At 40.0% G+C, this 16,532-nt stretch overlaps 1 protein-coding gene across 1 annotated transcript in view; it reads left to right on the top strand.

Annotated features, from left to right (window-relative positions):
* Positions 1-14,023: 14,023 nt before the first annotated feature.
* The window catches only part of NID1 (nidogen 1), a 43,336-nt gene continuing 40,827 nt past the window's right edge, over positions 14,024-16,532 (top strand). Inside the window, exon 1 of the mRNA XM_053972292.1 lies at positions 14,024-14,230. Coding sequence (XP_053828267.1) covers positions 14,024-14,230 — 207 coding nt within the window. The remainder of the gene's footprint in view (positions 14,231-16,532) is intronic.

Below are 16,532 nucleotides of genomic sequence, written 5' to 3'. Positions count from 1 at the left end.
CCTGTACTAAAAAAAAAAAAAAAATTAAAGACATGAAGGAGAGAAAGAGAGAAAGAGAAAGAAAAGAAAGAAAGAAAGGAAGGTTGATTCATTTCCAGGACGACATCTTCAAAGGTAGGCTATGCAAGCCTCTGTCTGTCAGCAGGCAGCTTTGGTTATAATTTGGTTGCAATCTTACCAAATCTGTTCTAACGACCTATCTATTTTATTATGTTTATCAATAATTTTTAATTAAGGATAGCAAAATAGTAATGTCAGAGAATGTTTAAAAAAGAGTGTAATTTGGTAGTCAGAAGACAGTAGGGAGGATGCATGGTCAGTTTCCCCCATAGAGCTCTGTAAGTGAGTAACAAGAAAAATTCAGTCTTCCAAGTATTTTCAGAAGACTAAATCTAGATTGTTTTTATTTGTTAAATTTACAGAACTTTGTAAAAAGAAAGTGATTTCTATTTAAAGCAAAATGAAAACATGAAGCTAGTTTGCACACTGCAACCTCTTTATAAAAGCCTTATAGCAGTATATCAAAAATTAATTTAGTGGTAGAAGGAATGATATATATATATTGGGAAAAATGTGTTTTTTGTGCTTTCTCCTGCAAGACAGAGAACATAGGAAAATATCAGCCTTTTTAAATTCACCATAAAACCTGAGATTCCTGAGGACATATAAATGTTTCTATGAAATTTTGACATAGATGGCTATATATGCAAAGTAATTGAAAATCCCGAACACTCAGTAGTAACAGATTATATCCTTTCAGAAGGATTTCACTGATATAAACTTAGCCATCTGAGTGTGTTAACTTTCATTATATATTCTTTGGTTTTATTACCATCAATCTAATTTTTAACATTTTTTTACATTTAAACAATTTTATGAGCATTTTTTTAAAATTTACCTTGCTAATACTAGATCAGTGCATTTTTAAACTCCTAGGAACCGGCATGCTGCCAAATTGTTAAAAAAAAGCTTGAACATTACCAGAATTGAAGTAAGTAACTTGACTAACAGTGCCACCACGTGTCTTTTTAGGCAGAGACACATAATGTTGATTTTATCCTCCCACTTAGGGACATATTTCTATCTTGGAAAATATGACTCCTTTCTTTGTTGAAGTCACTTTATATACTCATCTCACTCATGTTTCTATGATATATTGGCTGAATATCTAATCCAATGAGAATTCTCACACATGGTTAGGGTGTCCAGGAATTTGTGGTAAGAATTACTCTAGTCACTGCAGATGTATTCAGTATCTAGCTACTCACATGAACTTGGAGAGGGTAATTCAAATGCTGTCTACCCATTTGAATTCCATATAAATATCCAAATCCATGTAGTGACAGTCAGGGAATATTAATGACCTTTCCCAGTTTCAGTCTAGGTGGTTTTGGTTATACAATTGGTAAGAGTAATCAGAATCAAATAGTAATATCAGCCAGATCTTGGAACCACTGCTACTCTGCATGAATGCACATATGTTAAACAGAGAACAAATATCCCTCCCAACCCCTCAAATAATTATGTCACCAGATTATGAACTGATTTAGGTAGACCATTATTTTCAACATGGACCTTTATGGTTTTATTATTGGACACCTTGATATAAGTAAAGAGTTTCTGTAACTACACAGAATAAAAGTTTTTAAATCACTAGTGTACAGGTGATCTTCAAAGAAAAAAAAAAAAACAAAATATGTTGAATGTGCTTAATCAATCACTACTTCTAAAAGACATTTTTTGCAAGCTGCCATGCACACAGACACCAGGTCTTCCTCAGGTGCACTGGCTTGGGTTGTGCCCTTTTTTATTTGATTGAATTTTGCACATATCCAATGTCCAAAAATCTTGGAGGAAAATATATGGCAATAATTTATAATAATTTAAATAATTAAATAAAACAAATAAAATTTAAAGAGTTTAACTTTTAATTACAAGCTCCAGAATAAGATTGGTAATTTATCTAAGTTCTAATTAAAAATAGTCTGTTTGGGGAATATATATTTTCATATATTATAACATTGTTTATGAGTCTTGTAATTAACACTAAAATTAAGTGCTCTTTCTGTGCATAAGCTTTAAAGTCCCTGACCTTGCTTTTACATCGTGTGTGTGCGTAGTGACTGGAGGCAGCTGGGGGCCGCTTGCAGAGGGCATGACCTATTCGTAAGTCTAGTTAAAAAGGTCTGTTTCTCTAGATTTAACATAACGGGTCTAGCAGCAGCTCCGATCAGCCCCTTCCCTGCATGGCAGGGGCCAGCGGAGGGTGCTGGTGTTATTGTTCTGCGCTGAGCATGATAGAAAAAAAACACAAACCCAAGGGGAACATTGTCCTGGGCGAAGCGTGTGCCTGCGTGGGGTCCTGTGGCTCCCCTCCCAGAACAGCCTGTGTAAGCTGCCACCTACCACAGCCTCGAAAATCTGTGAAATGTCTAATAAATATCGATAGTGATCACTGTCTCCGACCGCAGGAGGTTGGAAGAGTGAGTTGGACAGCTTCCTTAGAGAAGGAGCCTGCAGCACAGTGCTCCAATAGGCTGGGTGGTAGGCTGTGGTTTGTCTCACTTTCAAAGTGTAAGGCTTGACATGCTGGCAGACACAGCCACTGGACCCAGTCTGTCATGGCACGGGATTCAATTTGCCTGTTTCTATTTTGAAATATCTTTGTGGAACTGCACAAAAAAGGTTTACATCCTTTAGCATAGAGTCATAGAACATTCTGAGTTGAAAGGGACCCATCAGGATCATCAAGTCCAATCCCAATCACATCCCAATAATCACATCATCAGGCTCTGGCCTGGGAGCATTGCTCAACTGCTTCTTGGACTCTGTCAGGCTGGTGCTGTGACCAACCACCCTTTGGGTGAAAAAGTTTTTCCTGGTATGTAACCTAAACCTTCCCTGACTCAGCTTTATCCTGTTTCCTTGGGTGCTGTCACTGATCATTGGAGTGAAGAGATTGGTCCCTGCCCCTCCACTTTCCCTCGTGAGGATGTTGAAGACTACAATGAGATTTCCACTCAGTCTCCTCTAGGCTTTGGCTGCATAGTGTATCCTTTGTGGGGAGCTTTCGCTTCCCCTGTGAAACTGTCAATTCTTGGCTGTTCACAAGCAATCCTGATGCCAATTTTGAAAAGTCACCTTTCAGAGGTTGCAAGGTATGCAGTAATACAAGTGTCCTATACTGTGTCCCATTCATACTGAATAGCATATGCTTGAATCTTTACTGGTTGGCTTCACAGGTAAGAGACCTCTCCCAGGGAAAAAGCTGCTGGAGTCCTCAGCTTCTGCTTTGCTATAGCTGCAGTTTGCCAACTGTCCTAAAGTGAAAGCCTGCAACACCAAGAAGTCTTTAACACTCACTGAAGAGAGTCTGAAGACAGAAATAAACTACTAGACATAGGAAGCAGGAGTCAAGCTCAGCAAGGGACAACTTCTAAACACAGTGTTTAAATCCTCTTAGCATGTCTTCTGAGCTGCTCTCTTTTTGGTTGGAACTAACTTCACCCAGCTTTTGCTCCTTGCACCAGCACCAGTGTCCTTCTTGTCCTTAGCAAGACAGGCCTGCCTATTCTTTTCATCTCTTCAAGCATCCTTCCTTATTACTGAGTAGCAGCATTTCTCTTTTATTTAAAACCAGCAGATGCTCATTTAGAGAATTCACTTGTCTTAGCCGAGCACTGCTAGAGGTAAGAGAGATCTTTAATCAAAGAGGAGATCTATTTTATCCTGCAGGGTGCCAAGACCAGCAGGATCAGCAGACCCTGGGTTTCATTTCATATAGCTGGGAGTGGACACATGGTTAGGCAGCAGACCACCTCTTGACTCTTTGCCTGCAGGACTGGATAGCCCAAGTTGTGCTCTTCTTCATTACCAGCCCCCTTCTTGAAGTCATCAGGGCAACTTGCACAAACAAATGCTGGTTGTGACAGGCCTTATATTTGTATCCTCTGACTTAAAAGGCTCAAATTCTCTTTTGCTTTCCCACCATCCTTCTCTCATTTGACTCCTTTCTGAAATCTAGGTTTTCTTCTCCCTGGTTGTTTCCTTCTTAATTGAAGAAAGAAAATATGTGAGACTACTGAGACCAACAGGCTTCCTTTGAGTCCTGAGTCTGGCTCTGCCACAGCAGGAGCTGCTGATAACAGCTGGTTCAGATACTGGGACAGTAACTGAGTTGTTACTCTGCTGAAGCAGCACATGCAACAAATATTTATGTCTGGTACCAAGAGGGGAAAAACATTTTCAGAGAAGATAGGCTATTTGGAAATGACAAATATCCTGACCTCAGGCAAGGCTGAGCAGTCTGGAGGGGGTTTCTGTTTAAATCAGTCTGAAAACTATAATACACTGTAGGGAATGTTCAGAAATCTTAGAAAGTAGAAAAATTATTGCCATTTGTGACAGTGAAATAATAAGAATAATGTACTTGTAAGTTCTTTGTACATATAACTTATATGCAGTAGAATATAAGCATCAAGGTTGCAAATACTCAGGCAGAAATGTTCCCAAGTTTAGGAGAACACTTAGATGCATGAAACACACAGGGCATGCTCATGAATATCTGGAAAGAAGCATCAGCAAGCAAGAAAACGAATTTAGTCTTGGTCATAGTTTGCCATGTAAAATGGACATGATGCTCTGGGAACTTTAAAAGCAAAGTTTCATTCAGGCAAGAATTATACCAAACAGAATTTCCTGTCTAATTGTCCTATCTTTGTATTTTGCTGTCCTTGAATAAGAGGGTTGTTTGAACAATACTGCACCGTCAGGGGTGGCTTTATGCTGTTGTATTAATCTGTTTGTTTTACTTTGAAGCATACATCCTGTTTTCAAAGTAATGGCACAATTTACGAATAACAGAAACAGCTTGCAGATAATTCCTCCATCACACAGAATGAAAATTGTTGCATAAGTGTTTGTATCTTTCCCTGCTTACTGAGCTGAAATTTGTCAGTCATATCCTCCCCAATGGGGCTGAATTGGGCAGCCAGCAACAGAATCCTTTGTAACTTATTCACTCTAATAAACTTTACTCCTAATTTTTCTTTGGGATGGTTTTTTCATTAATTTTTGCCACGTTACCACATCTCAAGTTGGTGAGCTTTTTCTGAGGCTTGTGAGCTTTAGGAATAACTATACAACTTCATACTCTGCATACCCATAGAGAGGGTAATTAGCTGAAATCGGATTTTCTTGGGTAGAAACATGATCTGCTCCACTTTAGAAAGTTGCTTCTGATTGCTAGGAAATCCTCACTGAGTTTCCTATGTGTCTTCTGATTTGCCAGGTGGACAAACTGTATTTCTTTGGAATCTGAATTTTTCTCTTTGGAAAGTGGAATAACAATAAATGTTTCTTAAATCATCAAAAAAGGTTTTGAAATTTGGAAGAGTAGAAATCTGACAAATGGAGAGTGCTGTTGAAACTATTGCATCATGATTTTTGAGAATAATGTACCATGATTGCTGTGTGAAAATCTGCTTTATGTTTTAGTGCTGTTACAGGGAATAAGCTACAGGAAAAAAAATATATTTTGGATAAGACAAAGTCCTGTTCTGAGTACTTAAATAACTGAATTTTATTTACTAAATGGAAGAAGCAAAGAACAGCAGATTTCCCTCAGAAAGAGCACAGTGCTCTTGTTTGTTCAAATGCTGTGGCTCATTCTTCAGAAGTTATTCTTCCTCCTCAGATATAAAAAGGTTAATATCCACCAAAAAATCAATAATTTTGTTAAAAATTGGGTCCAACGTACACATTTTTTCCCAATTATTTGATTCAACAATTTAATCTCCAATTTTTTTCAGACTATACAAGCTGTGACAGGTTGAATAGGGGTGTCTAAATGACAATTTCATATTGTATTTAATGGCTCTAAAGATGGATGTGTTGCTGGATAGGATGAGCATTTTAAGGGACAAATGCATTAAATACATAAAATCAATAAATAACAATTCTTATATATTTCAAGGAAAAACAGAGAATTGAGGACCAGACATAGTTTTGTTTCAGATAATACCTTTTGTTTCCTAAGTTACTTCTTCAAGTTTAGTGGCCTTACTTGTAAATAAGTATCACCCATGCTGGCAGAACTGTGCAACTGAGTAACTTTGAAAGATCTGTGCTGCTGGAAAACATTCAAATGTTTTCCATGCAGGAAGTTTGAGGGACTCATAAAAGATTTACAATTAAAGGGAAACAGGCATGAGTTTCTCTGAGAAAGAACTCAAGGAATGAGAACTGGTCAATGAGCCATAAAGAGGGTCAGCCCTAAGGTCTCATAAAGTTAATAAAAAGACTCTTCTGAAAAAAATATAAAGGAAACTAAGATACAGATAACCAGTATAGTGTTAAAGGTCCTTGTGGGGAAAAGGTAAAGGAGGAGGATGTTAACAGTGGGTTCAGAGAGCTGAAGGGAGAGAAGGCAGGACAGGTGAGGTCATCTACTTGGAAGTCCAATAATGACTGCAGAGCAAGACTCAGTGATTAACTGAAAAGGCTTTGGTAACCTTTCATTTGCTGGTGTAACTTTTTAAGTTGTAACAGTCTTGCTGTCTCTCCCCCTTGAGAAGCTTAGAAACCTGCCTCTGGCTGCAGGTACACAGGTACCTCTGTATTCCTAAATGAGAGATAGCCAAGGATCTCCCTCATGCACTGAACACCTGAATATCCAAGCTGCCCAAGTGCTAGCTGATCTCCTGCCCACTCCAAAAGGCTCTTTCCATGACAAAACACAGAGTGGTCTGGTGATAGTTTGCTCCAAGGACCATGCTCAAAAGGCAGACACAAGTCATGACCAGACTTGGTTCTTGCCCTTTCTCATCCTCCAGAGCTAGCTCAAAGGCTTTGCGACTTCAAATACCTGCACATTCCCTCATGTCACAGGCTTTGGTATGTGACACGCCCTTAGCTCTGTGCTTTAACTAAACCACTGCTGGTCTCTGTAATGGTTCATTTTATTTCAGACACAATGAACAGGAGTGGGAAAGAGGGGGAAGAATGAAAAAAGATGTGTCTTAGGGCTGCAGTAGCCCAGCAGAGATTAAGGGTGAAATGCTTTGCAGGGTGGACACTCCAGTGAGGTCTGGGGTTAGTAGTTTGGACACGATCCAGTCCTTGCTACTTGGCCTCAGGGAGCACCCTCTGTCCCTCTCTCAGCTGGCAGTGTAGACTACACAAGGAGCTTGTTTCCAGCAACCTCTTGCAGAAGAGACTTTTCGTGCTCTCACCCTGTCACTTCTCTAGTGAATAAGTTATTGCATCAATCCCAAGGTTTGCAAACCAAGACTGTTTTTTTTCCCAGGGGCAATGTAATTGTTTCTGCGCTGAGTGACTTTAGTGCAGATCCCCATGTTTTATTGTGGCTCTGTGGCAAAACTACAGCGTTACATCCTAGTCTAAAACACTAAACTTTGTTTCGGAAGAAGTGAGTGGGCCATTGCTTGTATTAGTCTGCAGATTCCAAGTGAAGTGAACTGCTGTATAAGTCCTTGGGTCAGAAAAAATAAATAGCTGTAATTCATGGAATTACTCCTGGGTCTTTTTGAATCTGGACTGTTTCAAGTCAGGGTAAAGTTCACAGTATTTACACAGCTTAAAAAAGGGGCAAAAAAATCTTTCAGCACTAAAATGTTTGTTGTGTTACAGCCCATACATGTCCTGTGTCCAGCATTTTAAACATAACTTGCTCCCAAGTGCACAAATTAGGTCTTCAATTAAAAATGTACAGTCAGTTATTGAATTCACACACGTCTAATCTAAGAATAAATTATTATACTTATAGCACCTCATAGCTAAAATTTCAATTCAAGACACTGAAAAACCTATGAAGAAGAAAAAAAGAAGAAAAAAATTTAAAAATAAACAATGAAACTACTGAACTGGTATCCACCAGTTTTTACAACCATTTTGTGATCAGCAAAACTGTCACTCCAAAATTCTGCCTGTTGACAATGTTCTTGGAGTCCAAGGTTATGATTTAGCCATTCTCAGGCAAATTTTGCCTTTAAACACATCCAACTCCCGCCCTCTCAGAAAATTATCTTAAGCTCACAGATAAGTTTCAGTAACTTGGAAGCTTTGGGGTGTGCTGACTGCATTCTTGAAAGCAAAAAGCCTTTGGTGTAGCCAAAGGACACCTGACTAGGAGACATCAGGAAATGTTTACATCCTCTTTTTTGGATGGAGGAATATTCTTTCCCGGTAGACCTTGACCAAAAATGAAAACATTTACAAGCAACTTCATTAAAGGAAATATGAATACCTATTGTTCAATCTAGCCAAGCATGGAATTATGGGGAACTTTGTTCCCCTCTGTGAGGCTTTCACAAATATATCTACATGTAAGGATAAACTGTAACCTAATTTTGAGACCATGCAGTTTATGAGAATAGGTGTTATATTGATTAAATATTTCTTCCCTAATTTGGTCCTTTTTTAAAAAGCAGTAATTAAAACTGTTGGTCTTTGCTGTACCACTGCATCACCTATCCTGAATGAAAGTCAATTTCTCTGTTTTACTCACAGTCACTTAAGGTAATGATAGATTCTCCTGAGTGAATTTCACTAACTTAGGCAATGGTTTCCAATCCAGAAAAATCAGTTTCACGTATAAGACATTTTCCTTGTAAAAAACATCATTCAATAATCATGGGGGGAAACAGGTTAAGTGTCTTCTCTGAATTGTTGTGAACATTTAGACCCATCTGAGAAATCATATGGTCTTTCTAAATGACAATTGTTGCAAGATATATTATTCTAGCAGACAGAGAATCCAGGCAGAGCCAGGCTCTGTGAGGCTGGCTGGCTGTTCTGCAGACACAAGAAGCTGATGTGAGAGAGTAGCTTGGCCGTCACAGGAAACACTGTGTCAGTGTTTCAGACTTTAGTAGCCTTTCTGAATGTTTGTAGAAAAGTTGAGGAGGTAACCATTTGTTAGAGAATTTCTAGCCACCACAAGCATCAGATCTGTGCTTGGCCTCTCTTTACTTTCTGATTGTCATCTAGAAGCTTTGTTGTTGAGACTCAATGTGGCATCTATTTTTTATGTGTTACATCTGCACCTGAAATTCAAAGTCAAAATTTGGATGCCGCATAAAAGAGAATACAACATTTATCATTGCTTTTGGTTTGGATGCACATTCAATCTGAAGTAATGGTTTAACTTGAGATGTGCTAGATACTAGTACAATACTAAATACTTTGCCAGACTACAAGGATATGTATTTTACCTGAGTGTAATATCTCTGTTCTGAAATCTGACACAATTATCAGTGGGTCAGAGTAATTATTTCTTTAGTCTTGGAGAAGATAGGTGGTAAATGATACCTTTTCCATAGCTGTCTTCCTGTCCCATTCAAAGTGATTTACCACATCCCATTCCCATTGTTTGAAAAACAATGTAACTGGTTTTTGTGTGTATGAGAAAATGATCATACATTTTGTCTTCCTGTCTTTGCTGTGTTTTTTAAAACACTGAAGTAATTTTTATTGTGTGTTTGGAGATTTTTATGGCACAAAGCAAAAACTTTTAGATAATAACAAAACAGTAAGACTTGGAGTAGGTGTAGTAGTTACTGCTGAGCTGAATATTTAAATAGAAGACTAATTATATATCCTCTGGCCCTGTTACAACTCTCTCTTACTACAGAGAAGTTCTAGAATTCTTACTGGATTAGAGAAACTGTTCTTGAAAGAGATCAAACATTAGGATGCAAGAAGGATATTTTGAAAATATATATATTGAAAAGAAGTCATATTTTTCATATGACTACATGTCAGACGGGAGGATTGTAAGGCTACATTTTTTTTGTCTAGCCATTTTACAATGCTGATATTTTTCTGTTCCATTTACTATCTAATTTTTCCTAAATATTAAAGTGGGAGGAAAAAATGTTCATGACTCTGTACAAGCATTACTTCCTCTTTGAGTTTTTTTTCTCTGTCCCCTATTAATACAGTTGCCAGCTCTAATAATGACAGATAGAAATAAATTAAGACAACCCCAGAAATACAAAGTGTCTCCTTGCACCTGACCTAGGAAGCATCTAAGAACTTCTTTATCTCCCTTGCTCCTTGCCTTGCTCCAGGGCAGGAATCTGCTGCTGCTGTGTGCCATTATATTACAGCAGCATATCTGTCCTGTACTGACCAGGCCATTGGCCAAGTGTTAATACATCCCCACTCTTGCCCAGCTGTTCTCCAGAACAGAATATGAGTTTTTCCAAGAAGCTTGTCCTGCAGTATTGCTGCCTTTTGTTGCTCTGCAATAGCTCTGCATGAGAGAAAAGGAAGGGATTCTACAATCTGCTATACTCTGCCCTAATGCAGAGGCCAAGATAGAGTATCGTCATTCATGTGAACCTCTTCTCAAAAGCATCTTAACAGTGCCTCAGAATGAGTTTCTTTTTGTAGAGAGTTCTGCTAAAAAATGCACTTTTTTTTGAAGATGCTCCAGAGTTACGTGCCCTCCTTGGTGATACTGGTTCATGTAGAGTTATAGAAGGAATTTCATCGTGTTCCACTCTAGTGAACAATGAACATTAAGTTTTAAGACAGAGTGATTTAAATTTATTATGTGCATTCCATGATCCTCCTGTGAGCCTTGCCTCTCCTTGTGACTCTCTGATTCCCATGACCTTGTCTCTCATAAAAATGCTCCTTCTCAGCAGACCTCAGTACTATTCTTTCCTGCCATTATCCCAAATACTCAGTTCTCTCCAGTTTATGACCACATGGTTACTCTGTCCTTTGATCCATCCGCTAAAATGCTTTGTTGTCATTGGACAGCAGAACATTATCATGGGAGGCCCAGGGCATTACTTTCCTTACTCCATTCATGCCGACAAAGGGAACACTAGCTCCATTTTCTCTGTTAATGAAAAACCTGGGGAGGGCCTTGAGAAGGTCAGGCTTCTCCATGTCTGTACCCCCTTTTCCAAATCTCCTCACATTTAGGCAGTGAAATCCTCAAATATATGTGTGTGTGTGTATCTGTGAGCTATTTTAGCACTGTATGAACATAGAAACTCAAGTCAGATCCGTTGGACTGTCTCAATTCATTGTTAAATGCAGAATTATTCCTTAAGGTCTATTGCTTTTGATCTGATCAACCTAGTTTTGACTTCTCAAAGATTTCTATCATTCTGCTTCCACTATGCCTAATCTATGATTTATCTGAAAATAGACTCCATAGTAAGGAAGCATTTGCTGATACATGGTTTCTTTAGTTATTTCTTCTAATTATTTCAATGTCCTAGTCACCTGTAATCCTCAAACTCACCCATTTAATTCCTCCATCTGTTTGGTACCACTCTTAAGATATTTGAGTTGAAGATACTCCATATCTTTGAAGCATAATCTCAATCAAATCTCCTCATTATAATTTGATCAAGTACACATGTTCAGTTCTTTAGCAATTTCCTTTTGTGCCCTGATCTTTAGTTTTGGTTTCAGTCTGAATTCTTTCCAGTGGTGAATTTTCTGTGACACCTCTGATCTCACAAGCAATCTCTGGAAAAGCAGTGTCATTACACACCTTTAGAAAATGTCACCTCCTTGTAACAAAATGAACCCAGCTCATTTGTTGTACAGGATCTCAGTGGCTGCTCAGGGAATAGTGTTGCTTTGTAAACTGATGCAATATCTGACTTAATATCCAATGAAAATGTGGAGTTCTTGGTATTTACCAGCTATGAAAAACTTTCTGGAAGGTCTTTCTCAATTGGGACATTCCAGTTTGCATTTAAATACTTTCCTTCCATTCTTAAATCTTGCTGAAGTCTTCTGCATTCTCCATTCTGGTTGGAGTTAGCAATTAACATCACCCAATTAATTACAATATAAGCCAACATGCTTTGCCATCCCCAGTTTAGGTCCTTACTGAAGATGCTAGAAAGGACAATGGGAAATTTATTTACTTGTCTTAGAGCTAACAATGCTTAAAATTCCTCACAGTGGGAGCTGTATAGAAGGTAAACTTGCAACTACAACAGAAACACCACAATCCTCTTAAGGTAAGTATAGACTAAACAATCTCAATATGATGACTAATGGACAAAGGGTTTACCCTAACATGGCTATTACCCCATGTTTTAAACATGCAGATGAAGATACTTAACTCTTGAGCCTTCAAATCTATTTCAAATTTACTACACTAAATTTCTATCTTCTCAGTAGTCCCCGTCTTTCAAATTCTGGACATAACAGTAGGAAATTATGTAAATCTGACAGGAATATGTTACCCCCTCATGATTTTCTTCTTCTTTTGCTTATATCTTCCTTTTGTTGAGTCTTACTGTTTTAGTAAATGTGGCTGTGGAAAACATTAAGCCTAACAGAAATGATGTTCTTGTGAATGTGTATTTGTTAGCATGGGGGTTAATTTGGGCTTTCTCTTTGCTATGGAGCTGTGTTGCACAAGCACAAGAACCTTTAGGTTCTGCAAATTTGGAAATGGGCTTATGATGGGGGGCAGGTTTGTAATAGGAATATGATTTTGTGGTGAAAGCAGCTGGTGGTATGCCAGTGCACACAAATAACGTGGGTAAGAACTTACAGTTGGCTTGTAGTTAAGTATTGATTTGTCAAATGAGGAGAAAGATACCTTGGCTGGATATTGAGTCATCTTTTTGGGTATGTCTATGCTCAAATATGGAGGTGATCCAGCCAAAAGGCTGCTCTTGTGGAAATACTTAGCCACATATTCCTGGATATATATAAAGTCACAATTCCATGAATCCACCAGTTACTGCCTTAGAGGCTCTGAAAATACGGAAGTTGCAGGTGAACATACAGCAAGAACTCAAGGAGAGCGGACTCATCTTCCTTCCAGACCTCCACGATGCTTTGTCTCAGTGATTGCTTTCATTGACGTAAAGAACCCAAGAGTAAATAGTTGCAAGTAATAATTAGTGATTAGATGTGTTTCTCCTTTAGGCTGGTATGGTTATAACTCTACCCAGGAATGTCTTGTGCTCTTGCAATTTGTCAAATGAAAAATCACACTTTCTTACAAGGGGGGTAAATAAAAGAGCACAGGCATTTAAAGAAAAGTAAAAAGCCTTGCAAAAAGCATGTGGGTAGCATTTCGGCTGCCTTTCCTCAGATGATTATCTGCTGTAAACATTCTGTGAACATATCACAGCATATTTACTGGCCAAGACTTAATCCTTAAACACTGCTGTCCTCACTTGGAAGCTTTAGGAAAAATATATGAAATATAACCATTCTTCAGTTGCTTCTGAGTGTTCCAAGCAGGACTACGCTATAAAACAAGAACACATAGTCAGAAGTAATATATTTACATATACCATATTTATTTTCTCTGTATTTCATGTAGTCAGTATTTTTTTTGTTTGCAGATTTGTTATTTATTTTTTGGTTTTATTTTACAACCAAATGCAATTCTGACATGGATGGTGTTAATTTATGAAATGCGTTCCAATGTATTTATTCATTTCCCCCGACAATGAGCACCTGGTATCAAAATTATTTCAGAAGACAGCATGGGGATTCATATTTTTGTTTCATGTTGATTTTGGTATTTGGTCTCGGTGCTCTGGCTGTTGGGAGGTACTGCAGCTGCTGGAGTCACTGAGAGCACACATTTTCCAAACTAACGCAGAAACCCCACAGGCCCTGGCGGAGAGCCGTAGTGCTTTGAAAGCATCTGCCGGATGCATACGACCCCGCACCCGACTCGAGTTTCACGCCCCACAAGCGACACTGATCCCGAAAGAGGCTGAGCGTCCCCATCCCCGCGTCACGGAGCGCTCCCGAGTGTCGGTAGCCGCGGGCTGCGCGGACAATGCTTTGCTCCCGCGGGCGAAGCCCCGGGCCGGGAGCGATTCCTGTGGCCGAGCCCCGCTTGGACTCTGGGAGTGGCCGCGGGACCCCCGGGGCCGCTGTTCCGCCCGCCCCGCGCTGCCATTGGCCGCGGCCCCCCCCGCTCCCTGCCGGCCCCACTGCCCGCGCTTATAGCGGCGGGACGGCGCTGCCGCAGGCGCTGGGAGCTGCCGGGATGCGTGCCCCGCCGAGCTGTCCGCGCTGGGCGCTGCTGGCCCTGGCGCTGCCCGTGCTGGCGCTGCCCGCAGAGCGGCTGGCGCTGCTGCCGCACGGCGAGGACTGTGGCGATGCCGTGCTGGAGCCCGGGGACGATGTGCACTCGGCGGCGCTGGAGCTGAGCACGGCGCTGCGCTTCTACGGCGCGGCCGTGAGCTCCATCTATGTGAGTGTGGGGCCCCCTTTGGCTGCCGGCGGGTCGGAACCGCTCCTGAGGACTCCTCGGGGAGCTTTGGGTGGGTGCGCGGTAGTGCTGCGTGTGGGTTCCGTGTGGGTTGTGTGAATGCCGAGGTCAGAGGTCGGTCCAAAGAGCTTAATTGTTCCAGTTGTGTTCAGTCGGGTATCGGGGCCGTGATAATTCACTTCTCACACTATGGTCGGGGCAGATTCTTCGAGGTGCACAGCCTCCGCTGGAAGACAATGCAACAGATAGTAAGAGCGTAAATGCAATTGATTAGCCAGAGTGAATGCCACACCTAGGCGTTTTCTGCGCTCACACAGAGTGTGTTCAGCTCAGAAACACCCTCGTTGTGGTCTGTATTGTGTGTTTCGGGATGCTAGAGTCCCAAAACTGAAACGGGGTGTCTAACCAGCAGTCTAACCTGTCCAAGACTTTCACGTCTAAGCACTGGGAGAACTTTCTGTTCCTTAATGTGTTGGGCACTCTCAGGTGTTCATTGCTTTACGAGTCTCTTAAAGCATCCTTGATAGGCTTGCACAGGCCATAATTTCTCTGTGAAGAAAATGTGTGGCCTCCTTGTTTACAAATTTATAGAGTGGAAAAGGGTGAAGAAATATGTGGAGACGATAAGAGCGCTCAAAGAGGAGGAAGTCCATATCCATAGTAATTGCAGGCTTTGGGCTGCAAGCACATCTCAGCCATGTGTGCGTGTCTCACAGCTGAATCTGCATCCTAGAGTGGTATGTGTGTGTTTATAGCTGATGGAGGGTGTTCAGTATTTGAAGATAGGATTTAAAACAGATTGTCTGGAGCAGAGCTGCTCAAAAGCAGCAATAAGAAAAACAGTTTAAAATGGCAGCATGTCTTCAGAACACTGCAAGGGTATTACTGCACACTTTATCATTGCCTCTTTTCCCCAGAAGCCCCATCTAGGCTAGCAATTGAACATGCTGTGTTTTAGAAAGGTTTTGGTAGGGAAGGCAGAATGTGTTTAGTGTATTAATCTGGTAAACATAATCTCACCTCCCTGTCCAGATAAAGCAGTGTGATTTAGCAACATGGATCTAAGAGGCAACTCAGTGAATTAACCTACATGGAGACACTTGAGAAACTAGAGTTCCATGTGATTGCAATCATTCAAAATTTGATGTAGTTCCAATGCATTTGAGTCTGTTTCATGGATATTCACTGAAGATATAACTTGCTTGTGCTACACTGAGTTGTATTAGTGCTGACACTTAAGTTACGCTCCTTTTCGTTGTCCGTACTGCCACTACTTAGATAAATCCTGAAATCATATCTGAAATCTAAAATTTTAAGGGATTTGGGTTATGTTTGTGTGAAAAATGGATGTTGCTCACTGAAGCTGACTGAGATGAAGTATTAAGTGGAGTTCAGACTTCAGTTTTACCCTTAGTTCATTACCTTGCCTTCTGTAGTCTAATTTGGTCACTGATTAGTCAACCCAAGTAAAAAATACACTTTTAAAAGCACAAACATATTCTTGAAAGATAGTGGACTGTATATTCAGCCACTGAGAAGCAAAGATAACAAGCAGCATGTCAAGTAAGCGACAGAGACAGAACAGAGTTTTCAAAGAGCAGTAAATTGATTAATCAGTCTAGGTTTCCTTCGTTTAATGATCCTGTTACTTGCCCCACCCTCAAACAGGAACAGGTCTAATTAGGTTTTGCCTGAAAGAATACCCATATAGAGTCTATTTCCAAATCACTTCCAGGGCTCTGCCAGCATTTCTCAGAAATAAGAATGGGCAGTTCTAATGAAAGGCATTTCAGTATCAGTCTATACACTATGCAGAGGCTTTTTCTTGTGCTGAATCTGGCACAAGTATTGCAGAACAGAAGCACAGTAGAAACTTCATGGAGATAGGGAGAGGAGAGGTATACCTGTTAAGGAAATGTGCTGAGCAGTTTTTAATGCATTTTCACATTACATATTTTTATTGTGTATTTGCAATTTGTATTTATGAAGCTCTACCATATTGCTTGGCTGGAATTTCCAACATATTGCTAGTTGGTAGTAAATATTATCAAGCTGATACAATTAACATTTAGTGCACACAATTTTATGTAGCAATTTTATGTGGGTTCTCTTTCTATCTTTTTTAACAGTTGAGAAGCTGAGATGTTTAAGTTAGCTGTACACATGAATAGAAAGGCAAGGCATTCTGTGAAGTGATTGTTTAGTACCAAGTTGTCATAAAATCCCTGGCAACAAAATCTTCTCTCATAGGCAGAAGAGAGCACTTTTATTTCATATAAGTGGA

Source organism: Vidua macroura, chromosome 3 (genome assembly GCF_024509145.1).
Source record: "Vidua macroura isolate BioBank_ID:100142 chromosome 3, ASM2450914v1, whole genome shotgun sequence".
In the NCBI taxonomy this organism is placed as follows: Eukaryota; Metazoa; Chordata; class Aves; order Passeriformes; family Viduidae; genus Vidua; species Vidua macroura.
This window is presented reverse-complemented; position numbering and strand designations above follow the sequence as displayed.